Here is a 19,037-nt window from a genome sequence, read left to right as displayed (position 1 = left end):
ATGCTTGGTGTCCCGGGGTCTCCCATCCCTTGGCTTGGGGGTAAAGGTTGTCCTATCTGTATCGTAAACTTGAAACCTTTCTCGAGCCTTAAGCAAGTTCCTCTTGTGAATGCAGCGGTCTGGATTTCTACTCCACTCCACCCAGACTCCACCCCTGTCCCGCCCCAGGGTCTGCCAAATGCACAACTGAAAGCTTCGGATGGATAATGCCCTGTGTTCCTCTTTTGTCTTGCAGCCGTCTCCAACCTGGACATCGAGAGCAAGCTGAGCGTGTACTACCGTGCACCGTGGCACCAGCAGAGAAACATCTTCCTCCCGGCCACCAGGCCGCCCTGCGTGGAGGAGCTGCACCGCCACGCCCGGCAGAGCCTGCAAGCCCTGCGCAGAGGTGACTGATCTCGGGCTTGGGGGCATTTCGGGGAGAGAACTTGGAGCTCATCCCATCAAGGGGTTGTTTTCTGTCCCATCGGTCCCAATACCTCCCCTTGCTATAGCAAGTACTTTGAAATGCTCCGTTTTCTACCCTGAAATGAAATTCATGGGTAATATAACCTGCCTATTGATGTAACTAAAAATAGCATTATGGCCTGAATATGATAATAAAGAGAACTTAAAAGGAAAATTATTTATAATAATAATATTTGCAATATGCAAATGCCCAGGCACGGCTGCACTAGAAGACATAATGAAGACAGATGTTTGTGCCTATCAAAAGTAGGTTTGGATTAAGTAAAGACAGAAGTCATTCTGAACACAAAGCACAGAGAAATGAAAGAGTCAGGGGGCAGGAGGACACAACCATAGAAACTGGTGCATTCAGCACATAATATACATGAGCCAAAAAAAAAAAAACCCCTCTGGATTTTAATTAGCTTTGACTCAGAAGTAGGTTCTAGGCTTTTCCCTTACAGGAAATTCTGGCGGGCTGTCTGTGGGACCTGGGGCGCTGTGTCAGTGTTCAGGACTGCACTGTGACTCGTAGGATGGCTGTCATCCTTGGCTCCAGCCCAATCATCTAACAAACAACTGGAACCTTCCCCAGGGGGTTTCTTCTGCTGCTGTTGAGAACCAGTGATCTGGTCCATTCTACAGCATAGCACATGGAGCCCTAGAGAGGTCAGGACACTTGCTGAGGGTCACATGCAGCAGGTTAGGTACAGTGCCAGGACCCAGACCCAGGCCTCCAGACCCCCCAGCCAGAGCTCTTTTCCTCCGCACCATACACTGTGTCCTAGGGAAATAAATATTTCTATTTCTAGTTCTCTCACAGTCCTGAGAAAGCCGGAGAGAGGCACACAGCATTCAAGGTAGAAGATACAGCCTCTTCTTCCACTGGTTACTTTTCAGTGCCTTAAAGCCACTCTAATTAGGACAAGGAGATTAAAAACTGGCATCATCCTTTTCAGAGCCCCCTCCGTTGGTGTCAGAAGTTGGCAGGCCAGCTTGTTTGGCCTTTAGATTTTTGCTATGGAGACACATGGGGTCTGTACATTCAGTGTCTTTGTTCCAAATTCCCTATGCTCCTTTAAGGAATGGTATTTTGCAAGAGTATTAAAATTCAAATAAAATATTTTTATGTCACTATCAGGACGGAGAAATAAAATGACAAATGTTGTTTTCAGCTTTTTTCTTCCTCATGTGTATGACTCCTCCCTTTTGCCCATCCCTTGTCTTTTTTCCCTTTAATGAAAGAGCTAACCTACTAATCTCCCTCATGCAATTGTTTCTAAAAATTCCCCTTGGTTATTAGTAGCAGATACTGTGACCCTTATAATGAAGGGTGACAGTATCCTCTCAACCTACTGCTGGCATTCTTACTATTCACTTCAATTTTATAGTTGGCTGAAAAGTTCTCTACCAAATTTTTAGTGCCAGCCACCTTCCGGAAAGCTTCGTTAACACTCTTACTGTTCCTCTGCAGCCTGGATTAGGCGCCCTTGCCATAATCGCCTGTGCATCATCCCATTGTGCCACTTATAAGCTTCTATCATATCATAACTAACCACTTACGGGCCTGTCTTCTACCATTAATCCATGAGCAACTCAAGGACAAGGATGATATCTTATAAATTTTCTTTTTTTACTTTTTTCTTTTTTTTTTGCCACACCACGCGGCTTGTGGGACCTTAGTTCCCTGACCAGGGATTGAACCCTGGCCCTCGGCAGTGAGAGCACAAAGTCCTAACCACTGGACCGCCAGGGAATTCCCATAAATTTTTTTTATTCAAAGCATTCAGCATGACCCTGACATAATAGTAGGTCCTCAATGAATGTTTGTGCAACTGAATCAAATTCTGTAGAAAACTGGTTGAGTACTGAGGGCAGAGAATGACGACAGAGGAATCTAATCATTCTCACTAAATACTTTCTCTGATCCCATCATTAGAGAGCTTGAGTAACGTTAGCCCTTTAGACATAATTATTTTTATCCCTTTATTATTATTCATAAGTCATCTCTGATTAGATTTTTCCAGATTCAACCAGATAACATTAAGCTGCTCGTAAGCTATCACATTTCACTGTGTTGTCAGGTTTGGACTTAAAGGCAGAACTAAGGAACAGCAAGCGCCAATATCAATTTTCTCAGAACTTCCTCCTGGGGGCTGAGAGATGGATACGGGGCCTCCTGGGGTTTGTAAGGAAGACGGAGGAGCTGCATCTTGCCCTCCACAGACAGGCTTGCTTTGTGGTTGTCTCAATAGCAAATCTTGGGTGTAGTAGTTTTAATAGCACTGCAGAGAGCCATAAACAGGAATTATAGGCATCATAGAATTAAAAACATGCAGTGTAGAATTAAAATTAGAAAGTGGCTTTTTTTTTTTTTTACCCTTGTCCAAGAAACAGTAGCTTAGTAGTGCATTCATCAGAATACCACTTCTGCCATCTGGTGGCCATGACTAATACTGACCTATCAGACAAGGCCTTGCTCACAAATGAGCTTCCCTGTAGGTTCTCTATTTGGACAGCTGGAATGTCCTGGCTTCCACCAGAAGGGAGTGAGTGGATGATGAACCACAGACAAGCTAGGCTGTGGTGCAGCAGCAGCGTGCTCCTTTTGGAAATGGGGCTCTAAGGAGGGAGCTGGGGGACTGAGATCAGAACCGAGAAATTGGCTGCCTTCAAGATCTGCTCAACAGCAAACCCCTCAACAAAGTCTCTTGAGGGCCAGGCACTGTGCTACACCTAGGATTCAGAGAGAAATAGTGTGTGGTCCTTGCCCACAAGGAATTCCTGGTCTAGTGAGGGAGACAGGCAAGTAACCAGGTAATTTCAACACAGTGATATGGGGGCTCAGAGGAAATATGGGGGCTCAGAGGAAAGGCACTAATGATGCCATGGAGCTTCAGGGAAGGCTCCTCAGAGGAAGCAGCATCATAATGGATTTCAAGTTATTTAGAATCTGATTCCTCTTTTTTTCCTTTTCTTAGCAGTTCTTTATACTCAGAGCCAATAATGGCTTGAAGTGATGCCAATGTTTATGTTTGTGAGACAAGGAGAGAGAGATTACTAAGAGGCTATAAAGAGAGATTTATATTTTATATTTCCTTTCCTTTCAAGCTTCAGGGCTGGGGTCTAAATTTCATTGGTCTAAGGGAATAAGCACCAAGAGTCTACTGCAGTTTCAGGCTCTAGCTGACGAATGTTCTCCTCACACCACCACCAGAAAGAAGTATTAGGGACCCATTAATCTACTTGCCCACTCCCGGCCTGGGGCAAATGAAAGGGTAGGAGGGGAGAAATTGAATGGGAAATTGAGTTGATATCTCCCTCCAGACTCCTCCCTTCCTCCTACCTTTTCCTAACTAGTGACACCTATAGTTTACTCTTCATTATGCATTTAAGAATTTAAAAGCTTTTCCTTACACTGCCCATTTAGAAAAGCCCACTGCTTCCTAGCAGAGAAAAATGAGGGTGGTGCTGGAGGTGGGCACTTTAACATGGAAGACGTTTATCTCAAAAAGACTTCTTGGAAGGGAGATCAAGGTGGCAGAGTAGGACATGGAGCTCACTTCCCCCCTACAAGTACATTAAAAGATTCTCACAGAATACCAGCTGAAAGCTGTCAAAAGATCTCATACAACCAAAGCTGCAAGAAAGATCCCCACATAACCGGGTAGGACGAAAGGAGAGAAAAAAAAAAGGAATCAGGATGGGACCTGCACCCCTGGGAGGGAGCTGTGAAAGAGGAAGGGTTCCCTCACCCTGGGAACCTCCTTTGCTGGCTGGAAGGTCCGCCAGGGCAGGGGAGCTGCAGGGGCCTGGAATTTGCAAGAGAGGAGTGTGCCCGGGCTGACTTGCTGCCAAGCAAGATACAGAGGGACCGGCTGACACCTGCCATGCTGCCACACCTCCCAGCCTGAGATGCGTGCCAGCTGGTATGCACAGCTCATGGGTGCTGAAACTCAGGCTTCAGTGGACAGACACGGGAAGAGGACTTACTTTGGCTGCGCAGACACATCCTGAAGAGCCTGGAGTGTGGTCTGGGCTGCAACTGGGGGTGCACACCGGACGGGGCACAAGTCCGCCAAAGGACCCCATTATCGACGCATGAAGGGCCGGGTACGGGTCCGCCATAGTCGCCTCATTGTCAGTGTGCTCACTGCGGGGTGCGGCTCCAGCCACACCACACTTTGGGAGCACGCACGTACCAGGGCTGACATCAGAGCCAATTATCAGCACTCCCACCATGGGGCAGCAGGCTTTGGGAGCTCATGCTTTGTGAACCTGCACACTTCAAAGGCAAGGCTGATGCTCGAGCCAATTGTCAGCGCTCCCACAGCCGAGACGGGTCTCAGGGCGGCACCAGCGGATTTTGTGGGTGTGCACACCAGGTGGCAGGAGGCCTCACAGAGTCACAGGTCCTGGCGGACAGCTCCTGAGGAGGAACACACAGCGGCTCCCAAAGGGAGTGCTCCGGTCCCGCCTACCTCACGCTGCAGCTGAGAACCAGACCTCAGGGCCTCTACTCCAACAGCCGGGGAGGAGACCCCGCCCCTGACAGGGCTGTGACAACCACAGAGCAAAGATGAGGCCCCACCCAACATACGGTGCAGGCTCTGGCCAGCACAACACCAAACACCCCCCCATCAAGGGTGGATAGTGGCCAGCATCATACCAAATAGAGCCCTCACACCAAAAATACTGGACTCACACAGTCTACACCAGGACACTCCCACATAAAAACAGCCTTTCAAGACCACAGTAGATAACTGTTTCTCCTAAATTCGTGGAGTTAGAGAAATATAAGTAAAACGAAAAAGCAGAGGAACTACTCCCAATTTAAAAGAATAAGAGAAAACCCCTGAGAGAACGATGAAACAAACCTCACCAGTCTACCAGGCCCTGAGTTCAAAAAGGAGGTAATAAAAATGCTAAAGAACCTAAGAAACACTATTGATAGAAATGTAGATCACTGTAACAAGGAACTATTCAATAGAAACCATAAACAGGAGCCAATCAAAATTAGGCAACTCAATTGTCAAGATAAAAACGAGCTAAAGTCAATAAACAGCAGACTAAATAAGTCTAAATAGCAGAATGAATAAGTCATCTGGAAGATAAAATAACACAAACCACCCAATCAGAACAGCAGACAGAAACACAGGTGAAAAAAAAGTGAAAGCAACATACGAGATCCATGGGATAATATAAAGTGTACCAACCTACACATAATACGGATTCCAGAAGAAGAAGAAAGAGAAAAAGGGATCCAAAATGTACCTGAAGAAATTCTGTCTGAAAACTTCCCAAACCTAAAGAAGGAAACAGATATCCAGGTACAGGAATCACAGACCGTCCCAAACAAGATGAACCCAAACTGATCCACACCAAGACACGTAATTAAAATGGCAAAAGTGAAAGATAAAGAGAGGATTCTAAAGGCAGCAAGAGAAAAACAGAGTCATTTACAAGGGACTATCATAAGGCTATCAGCTGATTTATCTACAGAAACTTTGCAGGCCAGAAGGGGGTGGCAAGACATATTCAAAGTTCTGAAAGGAAAAAACCTGCAACCTAGGATACTCTGTCCAGCAAGATTATCATTTAGAATAGAAGGAGGGAGAAAGAATTTCTCAGACGAGCAAAAAACTAAAAGAATACAGCAATACAGCAATACTCATGAAAAGATATTCAACATCAGTAATTATTAGAGAAATGCAAATCAAAACTACATTGAGGGCTTCCCTGGTGGCACAGTGGTTGAGAAGCCACCTGCCAGTGCAGGGGACATGGGTTCGACCCCTGGTCCGGGAAGATCCCACATGCCATGGAGCAACTAAGCCCGTGCGCCACAACTAATGAGCCTGCGCTCTAGAGCCCACGTGCCACAACTACTGAGCCTGCGTGCTGCAACTACTGAAACCCACGTGCCTAGAGCCTGTGCTCTCAAGAGAAGCCACCACAATGAGAAGCCCGCGCACCACAATGAAGAGTAGCCCCCACTCGCCGCAACTAGAGAAAGCCCGTGAGCAGCAACAAAGACCCAACACAGCCAAAAATAAATTTATAAAAATTAGTAAATAATAATTAAAAAAACTTCATTGAGATATCACCTGACACCAGTCAGAATGGCTATCATCAAAAAATCCACAAACAATAAATGCTGGAGAGGGTGTGGAGAAAAGGAACCCTCCTACACTGCTGATGGGAATGTAAACTGGTACAGCCACTATGGAGAAGAGTACAGAGGTTCCTTAAAAAACTAAAAATAGAGCTACCATATGATCCTGCAATCCCGCTCCTGGGCATATATCTGGAGAAAAACATGGTCCGAAAGGATACATGCACCCCAATGTTCATTGCAGCACTGACAATAGCCAAGACACACAAGCAACCTAAATGTCCATCAACAGAGGAATGGATAAAGAAGATGTGGTGTATATATACAATGGAATATTACTCAGCCATTAAAAAGAATGAAATAATGCCATTTGCAGCAACATGGATGGACCCAGAGATTGTCATACTGAGTGAAGGAAGTCAGACAGAGAAAGTGAGATAGATATCATATGATATTGCTTATATGCAGAATCTTTAAAAATGATACAAATGTACTTATTTTAAAAATCAAAACAGACTCACAGACTTAGAGAACAAACTTATGGTTCCAGGGCAAGGGTGGATAGTTAGGGAGTTTGGGATGGACATGTACACACTGCTATACTTAAAATGGATAATCAACAAGGACCTACTGTGTAAAACAGGGGACTCTGCTCAATATTATGTAACAACCTAAATGGGAAAAGAATTTGATAAAGAATAGATACATGCATATGTATAACTAAATCACTTTGCTGTATACCTGAAACTAACACAACATTGTTAATCAACTATACTCCAGTATAAAATAAAAAGTTAAAAAAAAGGAATATAGAAATACTAAACCTATCCTACAAGAAATATTGAAAGGTCTTCTCTAAACAGAAAAGAAGCAAGAATCTATAGGAAAGGGAAAGTCACAACAGGAAAGGCAAATATATAAAAGGATTGGGGGGCTTCCCTGGTGGCGCAGTGGTTGAGAATCTGCCTGCTAATGCAGGGGACACAGGTTCGAGCCCTGGTCTGGGAGTATCCCACATGCCGCGGAGCAACTAGGCCCGTGAGCCACAACTACTGAGCCTGCGCATCTGGAGCCTGTGCTCCGTAACAAGAGAGGCCGCCACAGCGAGAGGCCCGCGCACCGCGATGAACAGTGGCCCCCGCTTGCCACAACTAGAGAAAGCCCTCGCACAGAAATGAAGACCCAACACAGCCATAAATAAATAAATTTAAAAAAAAGGATTGAAGATCACTTAAATAAGCCAGTACATAAATTTAAAAACAATCAAAAAATTTGTGAAAGCAATTATAACTATAAGGAACAACAAAAGGATAAACATGAAGATGTAAAAGAGGACATCAGAATCACATAATGTGGGAGAGGGGAGTAAGAATATGTAGTTTTTTTAGAATGTGTTTGCGCTTACATGACTATCAGTCTAAAGCAAGAAGATACAGTTATGGTTTAACATACTTGAAAACCAGGGTAACCACAAATTAAAAACATACAGTGGTCTCACAAAAGCCAAAAAGAAAGGAACTCAAGCATAATACAAAAGAAAACCATAAACTACAAAAGGAAAAACAAAAAGAAGAAAGGAACAAAGAAGAAATACAAAATCAACTGGAAAACAAGGTTTAAAATGGCAATAAATACATACTTATCAATAATTACTTTAAATGTCAATAGACTAAATGCTCTGATAAAAAGACATAGACTGGCATATTGGATAATAAAACAAGAACCTACAATCTGCTGCCTATAAGAGACCCACTTTAGGGTTAAAGACATGCATAGATTGAAAGTGAGGGGATGGAAAAAGATATTTCATGCAAATGGAAATGACAAGAAAGCGAGGGTAGCAATACTCATATCAGACAAAATAGACTTTAAAACAAAGGCCATGAATAAAGACAAAGAAGGACCCTGTATTAATGATAAAAGGATCAATAAAGGAAGAGGATGATATTACACTCATTAACGTATATGTATGCAATATAGGAGCACCTAAATACATGAAACAAATACTAACAGACATAAAAGGAGAAACTGATGGGAATACGATAGTAGCAGGAGATTTTAACACCCCACTGACATCAATGGACAGATCTTCCAAACAGAAAATCAATAAGGCAAGAGACTCTAAATGACACATTAAAACAGACTTAATTGATATCTACAGGACACTACATCCAAGAAAACCAAAATACACACTCTTTTCAAGTACACATGGAACATTCTCTAGGATAGACCACATACTAAGACACAAAACAAGCCTCAACAAATTTAAGAGAAAAGAAATTATCTCAAGCATCTTCTCTGACCACAATGGCATGAAACTAGAAATCAACCACAGAAAGAAAAATGAGAAAAAAATGATTACATAGAGACTAAACAACATGCTACTAAAAAACACAATGAGTCAACAATTAAATCAAAGAGGAAATTTAAAAAATACCTCAAGACAAAGGAAAATAAAAACACATGGGCTTCCCTGGTGGCGCAGTGGTTGAGAGTCCGCCTGCCGATGCAGGGTACACGGGTTCGTGCCCTGTTCCGGGAAGACACCACATGCCGCAGAGCGGCTAGGCCCGTGAGCCATGGCCGCTGAGCCTGCGCGTCCAGAGCCTGTGCTCTGCAACGGGAGAGGCCACAACAGTGAGAGGCCCGCGTACCGCAAAAAACCACAAAAAACAAAAAAACACAACCATCCGAAATCTATGGGATGCAGTCCTGAGAGAGAAGCTTACAACAAATACAGGCCTTCCTCAAAAAATAAGAAAAATCTCAAACAACCTAACCTTCCACCTAAAAGAATTAGAAAAGAACATATAAAACCTGAAGTCAGCAGAAGGAAGGAAATAAAGATCAGAGAGGAAATAAATAAAATAGAATTATAAATAATAAAAAGTCAATAAAACCAAGAGCTGTTTTTTGAAAGGGTAAACAAAATCGATGAACCTCTAGCCAGGCTCACCAAGAACAAAAGAGAGAGGACCCAATTAAACAAAATAAGAAATGAAAGAGAAACAACCAATACCGCAGAAGCACAAAAAATCATAAGCAAAAAACTATGAACAGTTATATGCCAACAAAATGGACAACCTAGAAGAAACTGACAAGTTTCTAGAAACATACAGCCTGCCAAAACTGAATCAAAAAGAAACAGATAATTTGAACAGACCGATCACTAGAAGTAAAATAGAATCTGTATAAAACAATAACAAGAACAACAAAAAACCTCCCTGCAAACAAAAGTCTAGGACCAGATGGCTTCACTGGGGAATTCTACCAAACAAAAAGAAGAACTCATACCTATCTTTCTCAAACTATTCCAAACGACTGAAGAGGCGGGAACACTCCCAAAATCATTTTATGAAGCCACTATCACCCTGATACCAAAACCAGACAACAATACTACAAAAAAACAAAATTACAGGTCAGTATCTTTGATGAATATACATGGAAAATTCCTCAACAAAATATTAGCAAACTGAATCCAACAACACATAACAAGGATCATACACCATGATCAAGTTGGATTCATTCCAAGGTCACAAGGATGGTTCAACATACACAAATCAATCAACGTGATACACCGTATCAACAAAAGAAAAGACAAAAACAACATGATCATCTCAATAGATGCAGAAAAAGCATTTGATAAAATTCAACATCCATTCATGATAAAAATTCTCACCAAAGTAGGTATAGAGGGAACATATCTCAACATAATAAAATCCATTTACAGCAAACCCACAGCCAATATAATACTCAGCAGTGAAAAGGTGAAATCCTTCCCACTAAATTCTGGAACAAGACAAGGATGCCGGGCCTCCCTGGTGGCGCAAGTGGTTGAGAGTCCGCCTGCCGATGCAGGGGATGCGGGTTCGTGCCCCGGTCTGGGAGGATCCCATATGCCGCGGAGCGGCTGGGCCCGTGAGCCATGGCCGCTGAGCCTGCGCGTCCGGAGCCCGCGCGTCCGGAGCCTGTGCTCCGCAACGGGGGAGGCCACAGCAGTGAGAGGCCCGCATACCGCAAAAAAAAAAAAAAAAAAAGACAAGGATGCCCACTCTCACCGCTTCTATTCAACATAGTATTGGAAGTCCTAGCCACAGCAGTCAGACAAGAAAAAGAAATAAAAGGTATCTAAATTGGAAGGGAAGAGATAAAATTGTTATTGTACACAGATGACATGATACTCTATATAGAAGACCCTAAAGACTCCACACAAAAACTTAGAACAAATAAATGAATTCAGCAAGGTAGCAGGATACAAGATTAATATACAGAAATCTGTTGCATTTCTTTATACTAACAATGAAATATCAGAAAGAGGAAGTAAAAAAACAATCCCATTTACAGTTGTGCAAAGGGCTTCCCTGGTGGCACAGTGGTTAAGAATCCACCTGCCAATGCAGGGGACATGGGTTCGAGCCCTGGCCCGGGAAGATCCCACATGCCGCAGAGCAACTAAGCCTGTGCACCACAACTACTGAGGCTGCGCTCTAGAGCCTGCGTGCCACAACTACTGAAGCCTGCACACCTAGAGCCTGTGCTCTGCAACAAGAGAAGCCACCTCAATGAGAAGTCCGTGCACCACAACAAAGAGTAGCCCCTGCTCGCCGCAACTAGAGAAAGCCCACACGCAGCAATGAAGACCCAAAGCAGCCAAAAAGATAAAATAAATTTAAATAAATAATAAAATTGTGCAAAAAAATATAAATAAATAAAACCTAACCAAGGAGATGAAAGACCTATATGCTGAGAACTATAAAACACTGATAAAGGAAACTGAAAATGATACAAAGAAATGGAAAGCTATCCCATGCTCTTGGATTGGAAGAATTAATATTGTTAAAACAGCCATACTACCCAAAGCAATCTACAGATTTCATATGATCTCTATCAAATTACCCATGATATTTTTCACAGAGCTAGAACACATAATCCTAAAATTTATATGGAACTACAAAAGACCAAGAATTGCCAAGGCAACTCTGAGGAAAAAGAACAAAGCCGGAGGCATAACCCTCCCAGATTTCAGACAATACTGCAAAACTACAGTAATCCAAACAGCATAGTATTGGCACAAAAACAGACAGATAGATCAAAAGAACAGAATAGAGAGCCCAGAAATAAACCCACACACCTACAGTCAATTAATCTTCAACAAAGGAGGCAAGAATATACAATGGAGAAAAGACAGTCCCTTCAGCAAGTGGTGTTGGGAAAGCTGGACAGCCTCATGTAAATCAATGAAGTTAGAACACAACCTCACACCATACACAACAATAAAACTAAAATGGCTTAAAGACTTAAACATAAGATATGACACCATAAAACTCCTAGAAGAGAACATAGGCAAAACATTCTTGGACATAAATCATAGTAATGTTTTCTTAGATCAGTCTCCCAAGGTAAAATAAGTAAATGCAAAAATAAATAAATGGAACCTAGTCAAACTTATAGGCTTTTTCACAGCAAAGCAAACCATAAACAAAATGAAAAAACAACCTACAGACTGGGAAAAAATATTTGCAAATGATGAGAACAACAAGGGCTTAATGTCCAAAATATACAGACACCTCATACAACTCAATATCAAAAAACAAACAACCCAATCAAAAACTGGGCAGAAGACCTAAATAGACATTTCTCCAAAGAAGACATACAGTTGGCCAACAGGCACATGAAAAAATGCTCAACATCGCTAATTATTGGAAAAACGCAAATTAAAACTACAAGGAGTTAATCACCTCACACCAGTCAGAATGGCCATCATCAAAAAGTCTAAAAATAATAAATGCTGGAGATGGTGTGGAGAAAAGGGAACCCTCCTACACTGTTGGTGGAATGTAAATTGGTGCAGCCACTATGGAGAACAGTATGGAGGTTCCTTAAAAAACTAAAAATAGAGTTACCATATGATCCAGCAAATCCACTCCTGGGCATATACCTAGACAAAACTATAATTCAAAAAGATACATGCACTGCTATGTTCATTGCAGCACTATTTACAATAGCCAAGACATAGAAGCAACCTGAGAGTCCATGAATAGATGAACAGATAAAGAAGATGTGGTGTATATACAATGGAATATTACTCAGGACTAAAAAAGAATGAAATATTGCCATTTGCAGCAACATGGATGGACCTAGAGATTATCATACCGAGTAAGTCAGACAGAGAAAGAGAAATAATATATCACTTATATGTGGAATCTAAAAAAAAAATACAAATTCATTTATTGACCAAACAGAAACAGACTCATAGACATAGAAAAGAAACTTATGGTTACCGAAGGGGAAAGGGGAGGTGGAGGGATAAATTAGGAGTATGGGATTAACAGATACACAGCACTATATATAAAATAGATAAACAACAAGGATTTACTGTATAGCACAGGGAACTATATTCAGTATCTTGTAATAACCTATATTGGAAAAGAATCTGAAGCTGTATGCCTGAAACTAACACAATATTGTATTCCATTGTTTTTTTTCCCCCTTAATTAATTAATTTATTTTTGGCTGCATTGGGTCTTCATTGCTGCATGCGGGCTTGTCTCTAGTTGCAGCGAGCGGGGGCTATTCTTTGTTGCGGTGCACGGGCTTCTCATTGCGGTGGCTTCTCTTGTTGTGGAGCATGGGCTCTAGGCACGTGGGCTTCAGTAGTTGTGGCTCAAGGGTTTGGCTGCTCTGTGGCATGTGTAATCTTCCCGGACCAGGGCTCAAAGCCGTGTCCCCTTCATTGGCAGGCAAATTCTTAACCACTGCCCCACCAGGGAAGTCCCACAATATTGTAAAGCAACTATATAGTTATTTTTTTTTAAAGTCTTCCTGATGAACAATGGCTATGGTGGCACTTTAGCAAAGACCACCTGTGTGTGGATGAGGACTTTTCTCTGGTTGTGAATGGGAGTCAACATTTGTCTAAAGAATCCCAAGCAGGGCTTCCCTGGTGGCGCAGTGGTTGAGAATCTGCCTGCTAATGCAGGGGACACGGGTTCAAGCCCTGGTCTGGGAAGATCCCACATGCCGCGGAGCAACTAGGCCCGTGAGCCACAACTACTGAGCCTGCACGTCTGGAGCCTGTGCTCCGCAACAAGAGAGGCCACGATAGTGAGAGGCCCACGCACCGTGATGAAGAGTGGCCCCCGCTTGTGACAACTAGAGAAAGCCCTCGCACAGAAACGAAGACCCAACACAGCCAAAAATAAATAAATAAATAAATAAATTAAGGAGCCAGATTTAAGGAAAAAAAAAAAAAAGAATCCCAAGCAAAGGTAGATGAGAAATACTGCCACATTTTCCTGACACAGACAAAGTCGGCAGTTGAGGCAGGGAGGCCCACAGACAGGCCAGTCAGACATGGACAGAAATCAGAAGGCTCAAGAGTGCTCAGGTACTGGTTTAGAGTACAGCACACTGACTACAGCAAAGAGGAAAGGGGCCAGCATTCGGGCGGCCAGTGTAAATAGGCAACAGGACCAGAGAAGGACCTAACAGCAAGGGCACAGCGAGGGCACTAACTACACAGCCCATGGGAAAGGTAGGGCTTTAGAGTGCATTCTGCTGTTACAAAAGCAGACCTTAATGAAAGCATTAATTTGTTCTTCCTTTCAGTCACTCCACATTTATTGAGAACCCACTATATCACAGGCACAGCAGGGCACTGTGACAGAAAGCTGAATATAATCTCTGTTGTCCAGGGGCAGCCTTCTATAAAAGAGGCAGACATATAGAGACATCCTGATTTTTATCAGTACAATGACAGAGATGAAATGGCCACTGACACTACAGGGCTTTCAGAGAAAGGGCCTCTGACGCCACCTGAGAGGGTCAGTGTAGTTAGCTGTTTCCTAACACGGGCAAAAGAATTAGTGTCTTATGAGTAGCCAAATATTCTATATTGTCAATGTCCAAAGAATTAGAATGTGATAAAATGTAATTATAATCAAATACTATCAAATCCCAGCAGTCTTGCTCTGATTAGCAAGGTGTGTTTGGACCTTCTAGAGCTCACAGGTCAAGAAGTGGTGAAGAGCAGAGCCCTGGGGCCAAGTGTGTACCACTGACAGCTCGGCAATGACTTAGCCTCCCTGATTGGTTTAGGCATCTGCACAAGAGGGACACTATCAGTGCCTACTTCATGCAGTTGTCAAGATAATGCACCTAAAAGCTTTTGCAAAGCATCTTTGATGCATGTCAATTGCTCAATAAATATTGGGCATCATAATTATTATCGTAGATGTGCTGAGTAATGGCAATTTTAAATAACAGAAGACAGATTAAGACATCTGCTGCTGCACAAATTTCTACCTTGGTCATATTCAGTGGGAGTCACGAGATTTCAGGCCCTAGGCATGAGTGTGGGCTGGGGTTTGGCAGGCAGGGAAGCCTTTGGTGTGGCCAGTATGTTGGGTAGGATGTGCTTTGGGGCTCACTGAGACACCCAGAAAGCTAAGCCGTGCTGTTGATGTCTCAGGGATTCTTGTCAGTGAGTCGGGACCACTTCATCGCACACAAGGAAATTTCTTGGTTTTTCCCAGAAGTACCTTTATTCCTAAATCAGACAACTGTCACCATTGGGATTTCTTTACTTTCTTAGGAACCCAGGATTTGAAAGCCATGTGAGTGTTGTGGGTGACAGAGCTTAGATGGGTGCAACGGTGTGCAGGCCACAGGCTCTGTTTTTAAAAAGCGTAATAAAGAAATAAATGAATAAAGCCCTGATGTGTAGGACTCTCCAGTTTCTGTGATATAAATACTCCCACCGTAGCCTATTTCAAGCTACCAACAGTTTAAAAACTGGCTCGCAAAATTCCTGAACACATAGCAATCTGGGCCCCTGAGCCAATGTGAGCTGGCTCCATCACCCACTGGATGGCTGTGAGCATCTGTCGCTACCACTCTGGGAGGCTCTGGTGTGTCTGTGCCTACGGTCCACTCCAGGACTGATGTCAGCAGATCTTGCACCATTGTTCTAGATTTTTTTTTTTTTGCTCATGTTGTTTTGAAACGAGGCATGTTGAGAAATATACTACTTTTTCCAAACCTAGAGTCAATGACTATGAGATGGACCCACTGAAATGCAGGTGTCCAACTTCATATGAAGTGAAAGTTTAGTTCAGAACCATTCTGAAAAGCTTATTTGGTATACAAATGAGCTGGATTAGCAAAATGTCACTTTTTTCCAGCCTTTTGCTCATCCTCCCAAGGGGGAAAGAGAAATTGAAAATGCCAAGTATGTTTCTGTATTATCGCTTTTTCTGCCCCCAGAACACCGGAGCCGGAGCGATCGCCGGGAGCAGAGAGCTGCTGCACCCCTTTCCGTAGTAGCTCCTCCACTGCCCGCCTACCCCCCAGCTCACAGCCAGAGAAGACGCGAACTTAAGGACCGGCACTTCTTAATGGTGAGCTTGATGGCCAGGCGGCAGCCCTGTACCTGCTCAGCGGGAAGTATGAGTGGGTCTTGGACGTCAGTTTCACTCCTCCTACTGAAGGAGACTGGGCTGCCTGAAAGAGCTAATCATGGGCATTTGAAAACAGAATTTTTCCCCTTTCATTCCTGAAAGGAATGCCTCTTTTCTGGGGAACAGGGTGGGGATACAGATTTTTTTTAATTGGCTGCACAATGCAGTAAAGCAATAATAGTTAAGGACTCTAAAATCAGGGAAATTAGGAATATTGGATTAGCAGATACACACCACTATATATAAAAAGGATAAACAACAGGATTTATTGCATAGCACAGGGAATTCTTTTCAATATTTTGTAATAACCTATAATGGAAAAGAATCTGAAGAAAAAAAAAATCAAACTGAATCACTGTGCTGTATACCTGAAACTAACATAATATTGTAAATCAACTATCCTTCAATAAAAAATAAAATAAATAAAATAAAATCAGGGGAAAAATTGCTTCAAATCATAATTCTTCTGCATACAAGCTGAAAGATTTAGGGCAGGTTACTTACCTTCCTTGCCCTCAGTTCCCTCATCTGTAATATGGGGATATTAATAGTAACTAGCTTATAGGGCTTGAGGGTTAAATGAAATAAGGCATGGAAAGAACTTAGCACAATGCCTGACATAGACCTCAGTAAATGTTAACTGCTGCAACCACTATTATTACTAGTCAGGCGATAGTGTGGCTGACTAGGTAGGGTGAACTGAGAAAGAACTTATATGATGTGAAAAATTACCATTTGAAGATGAATCATCTCATAATTTCATGCTTCCCCCATTCTATAAGGGAGGGTGCTCTTCTGAGTAACCAGTTACCAGAGTGATGTCATCACCACTGGTGATGTCAGCCTTGCCTGGGTAGGTGTGGCTGTAACTCAGCTCAAGCCCCCAATTATGGATCAGAGATGATGAAGCTGAGACCAGCTCAGAATACCTGGAAACACCATTACCCCAGGTGTGCCTTCTGAGGGCTCACTGGGGACAGATGAGCACTTTGTGCCTCTGAGTAGGGCACCACTGAGGTGAGAGACTATGGTTTCTGTGACCAAATCAGCCCACACAGCCTGCCTGAATGGGTAGACCCCTGGTCCCTTGTCATGACAGTTTGAGGCCCTAAGTCTAAAGAAGTTACAATAGTGTAAGTAGAAGCTGAGGGTTTTATTTGAAATTAAGGTTGTATATGTATGATTATAAACCCTGTACCCTTATGGCTTTACAGTATGCAAATTAGATGCAAAATATTTGGGTCACATGATGCCAGACACCAAGCCGAGAACAGATTTCATCTAAATGACTCTCATGATATATCCAGATAAAACAGTGAGTGATATTGAACAGTACACAGACATTTTTCCTACTCGTGGCTGGACAGTAGGCTTCATGTCCCTCAGGCTCATCAAGTGTCTACTAAGTGCCATGTCAAACTCACCATACTGCTGCAATGCAGCCCAGGGATAAGAAAGGAAGGTAGAGTCTCTTATGGCTTTCTAGGTCTTTAGATAGAGCAGTTACAACATGCTAGTGATTTGTCATAAAAGCCCTGCTCGACAAAAGTTCCTATTAAGCTCAAATCTGCTTGCTGAAGCATTTGCTTTTAATGAGGCATTTTCTGCATAAAAATGCTAAAAATATCTTTCCCATTCATTATAATATGTTTTGTGGCTCATTAAGTTGGCTTTCTTGGCGGGGGGTGGTGGGAGAGAAGAATGTTAAGCATTTACAGAAATGACATAAAAATATTACCCTTTGTCTTAATCTGTGTAATTTTTAATAATGTCTAAATACCAAAATAAGACTATAGGAAAAAGCTTAAAATAATGAATAGCAATGAGTGTGCTTCATTTTCCCAACAAACATTAATAAGAGGTCATACTTATGTAAACCAGAAAATTTACCCATCTCAATAATAGTTAGTATTTCTAAGTAATTTGGGGAAACTTTAACTGTTTCATTTGTTTGATTGAGTTTCAGTCACCAAGGTCATTGGAAGATTTCCATTCAAGTTGAATCCCTCAGACCTGGAGCTGACTCAGACTAGAACACAGTTCTATACATTAAGCTTACAGAGGCTGTATACTGCTGCAAGAGAAAAGGCTGTAGGTATAGGGATAGGAAATTTGTAGCCAAATTGCTAGACAGACGTTTTCGTAAACAGCAACTCTTCTTTCCTTTACGAGACTTCAGTTAAACCATTTTTTCCCCTTTAAAAAAGCATTCATAATGAGGTTCTGATATACACACTCGTCCACAATTCTATAAACTGTTATACTGTACTTTGGTCATTAAAAGACATGATCTGTGAAGCCGAACTGCCTGGAATTGAAGACCAAGCTCTACCATTTACGAGCTATGTGACCCTGGACAAGTTAACCATTTCAGTGTCTTAGGGATAATGAGAGATAGTACCTTATAAGTTTAAAACAAGGATTGAATGTGTTAATACATGTAAACAGTACCTGACACATAAAAAGCACTGAATATGTATTAGACATCATCATCATCATTATGATTAAGCAATCCAAGTCCCTGAGGTATCAGTGATATAGTGATAAGACCATGGGTCTAACTAGGTTTAAATCCCAGCTCTGTAAGCTGAAAATTCAAGGGGTAACTCCTAATGAAGGCCCATATGGAAGTCCTCCCTCATCAAGGGTGGCAAAGAAGGTGATTTCAGGCCCAGACGGTTTCACAGAGGAATTCTAAACTTTCAAAGTCCAGATAATCTCAATGCTCTGTAAGTTGTTTCAGCACATTGAAAATGAAGAACTTCCCCATTTCTTTTATGAACCTTTTCTGAAGGTTTGATACCTAAACCTGATAAAGACGGGAGGGAGGGAAGGAGGGAAGGAAGGAAGGAAGGAAGGAAGGAAGGGAGGGAGGACAGACCAATATCAACTCATGATTATTGATGCAAAAATGTTAAATTAAATGTGAGCAAACAGAATACAATACCATACTGAGAAATTAATATACCATGACTAAATGGGATTTATTCCAGGAATGGAAGGTTGGTTCAATATTA

The 19,037-nt window shown here is 42.4% G+C and overlaps 1 protein-coding gene across 6 annotated transcripts in view; it reads left to right on the top strand.

The window, feature by feature from the left end:
- Positions 1-19,037, top strand: part of NHS (NHS actin remodeling regulator) — a 344,288-nt gene that overhangs the window by 285,202 nt on the left and 40,049 nt on the right. For all 6 annotated transcript variants that reach the window (XM_060086362.1, XM_060086363.1, XM_060086365.1 and 3 more), the window contains 2 exons: positions 236-388; positions 15,827-15,960. In XM_060086362.1, coding sequence (XP_059942345.1) covers positions 236-388; positions 15,827-15,960 — 287 coding nt within the window. The remainder of the gene's footprint in view (positions 1-235; positions 389-15,826; positions 15,961-19,037) is intronic.

The sequence above is a fragment of the Mesoplodon densirostris genome, chromosome X, assembly GCF_025265405.1.
Source record: "Mesoplodon densirostris isolate mMesDen1 chromosome X, mMesDen1 primary haplotype, whole genome shotgun sequence".
In the NCBI taxonomy this organism is placed as follows: domain Eukaryota; kingdom Metazoa; phylum Chordata; class Mammalia; order Artiodactyla; family Ziphiidae; genus Mesoplodon; species Mesoplodon densirostris.
Note: the sequence above shows the minus strand (reverse complement) of the source record. Positions and strands in the feature narration are given on the sequence as shown.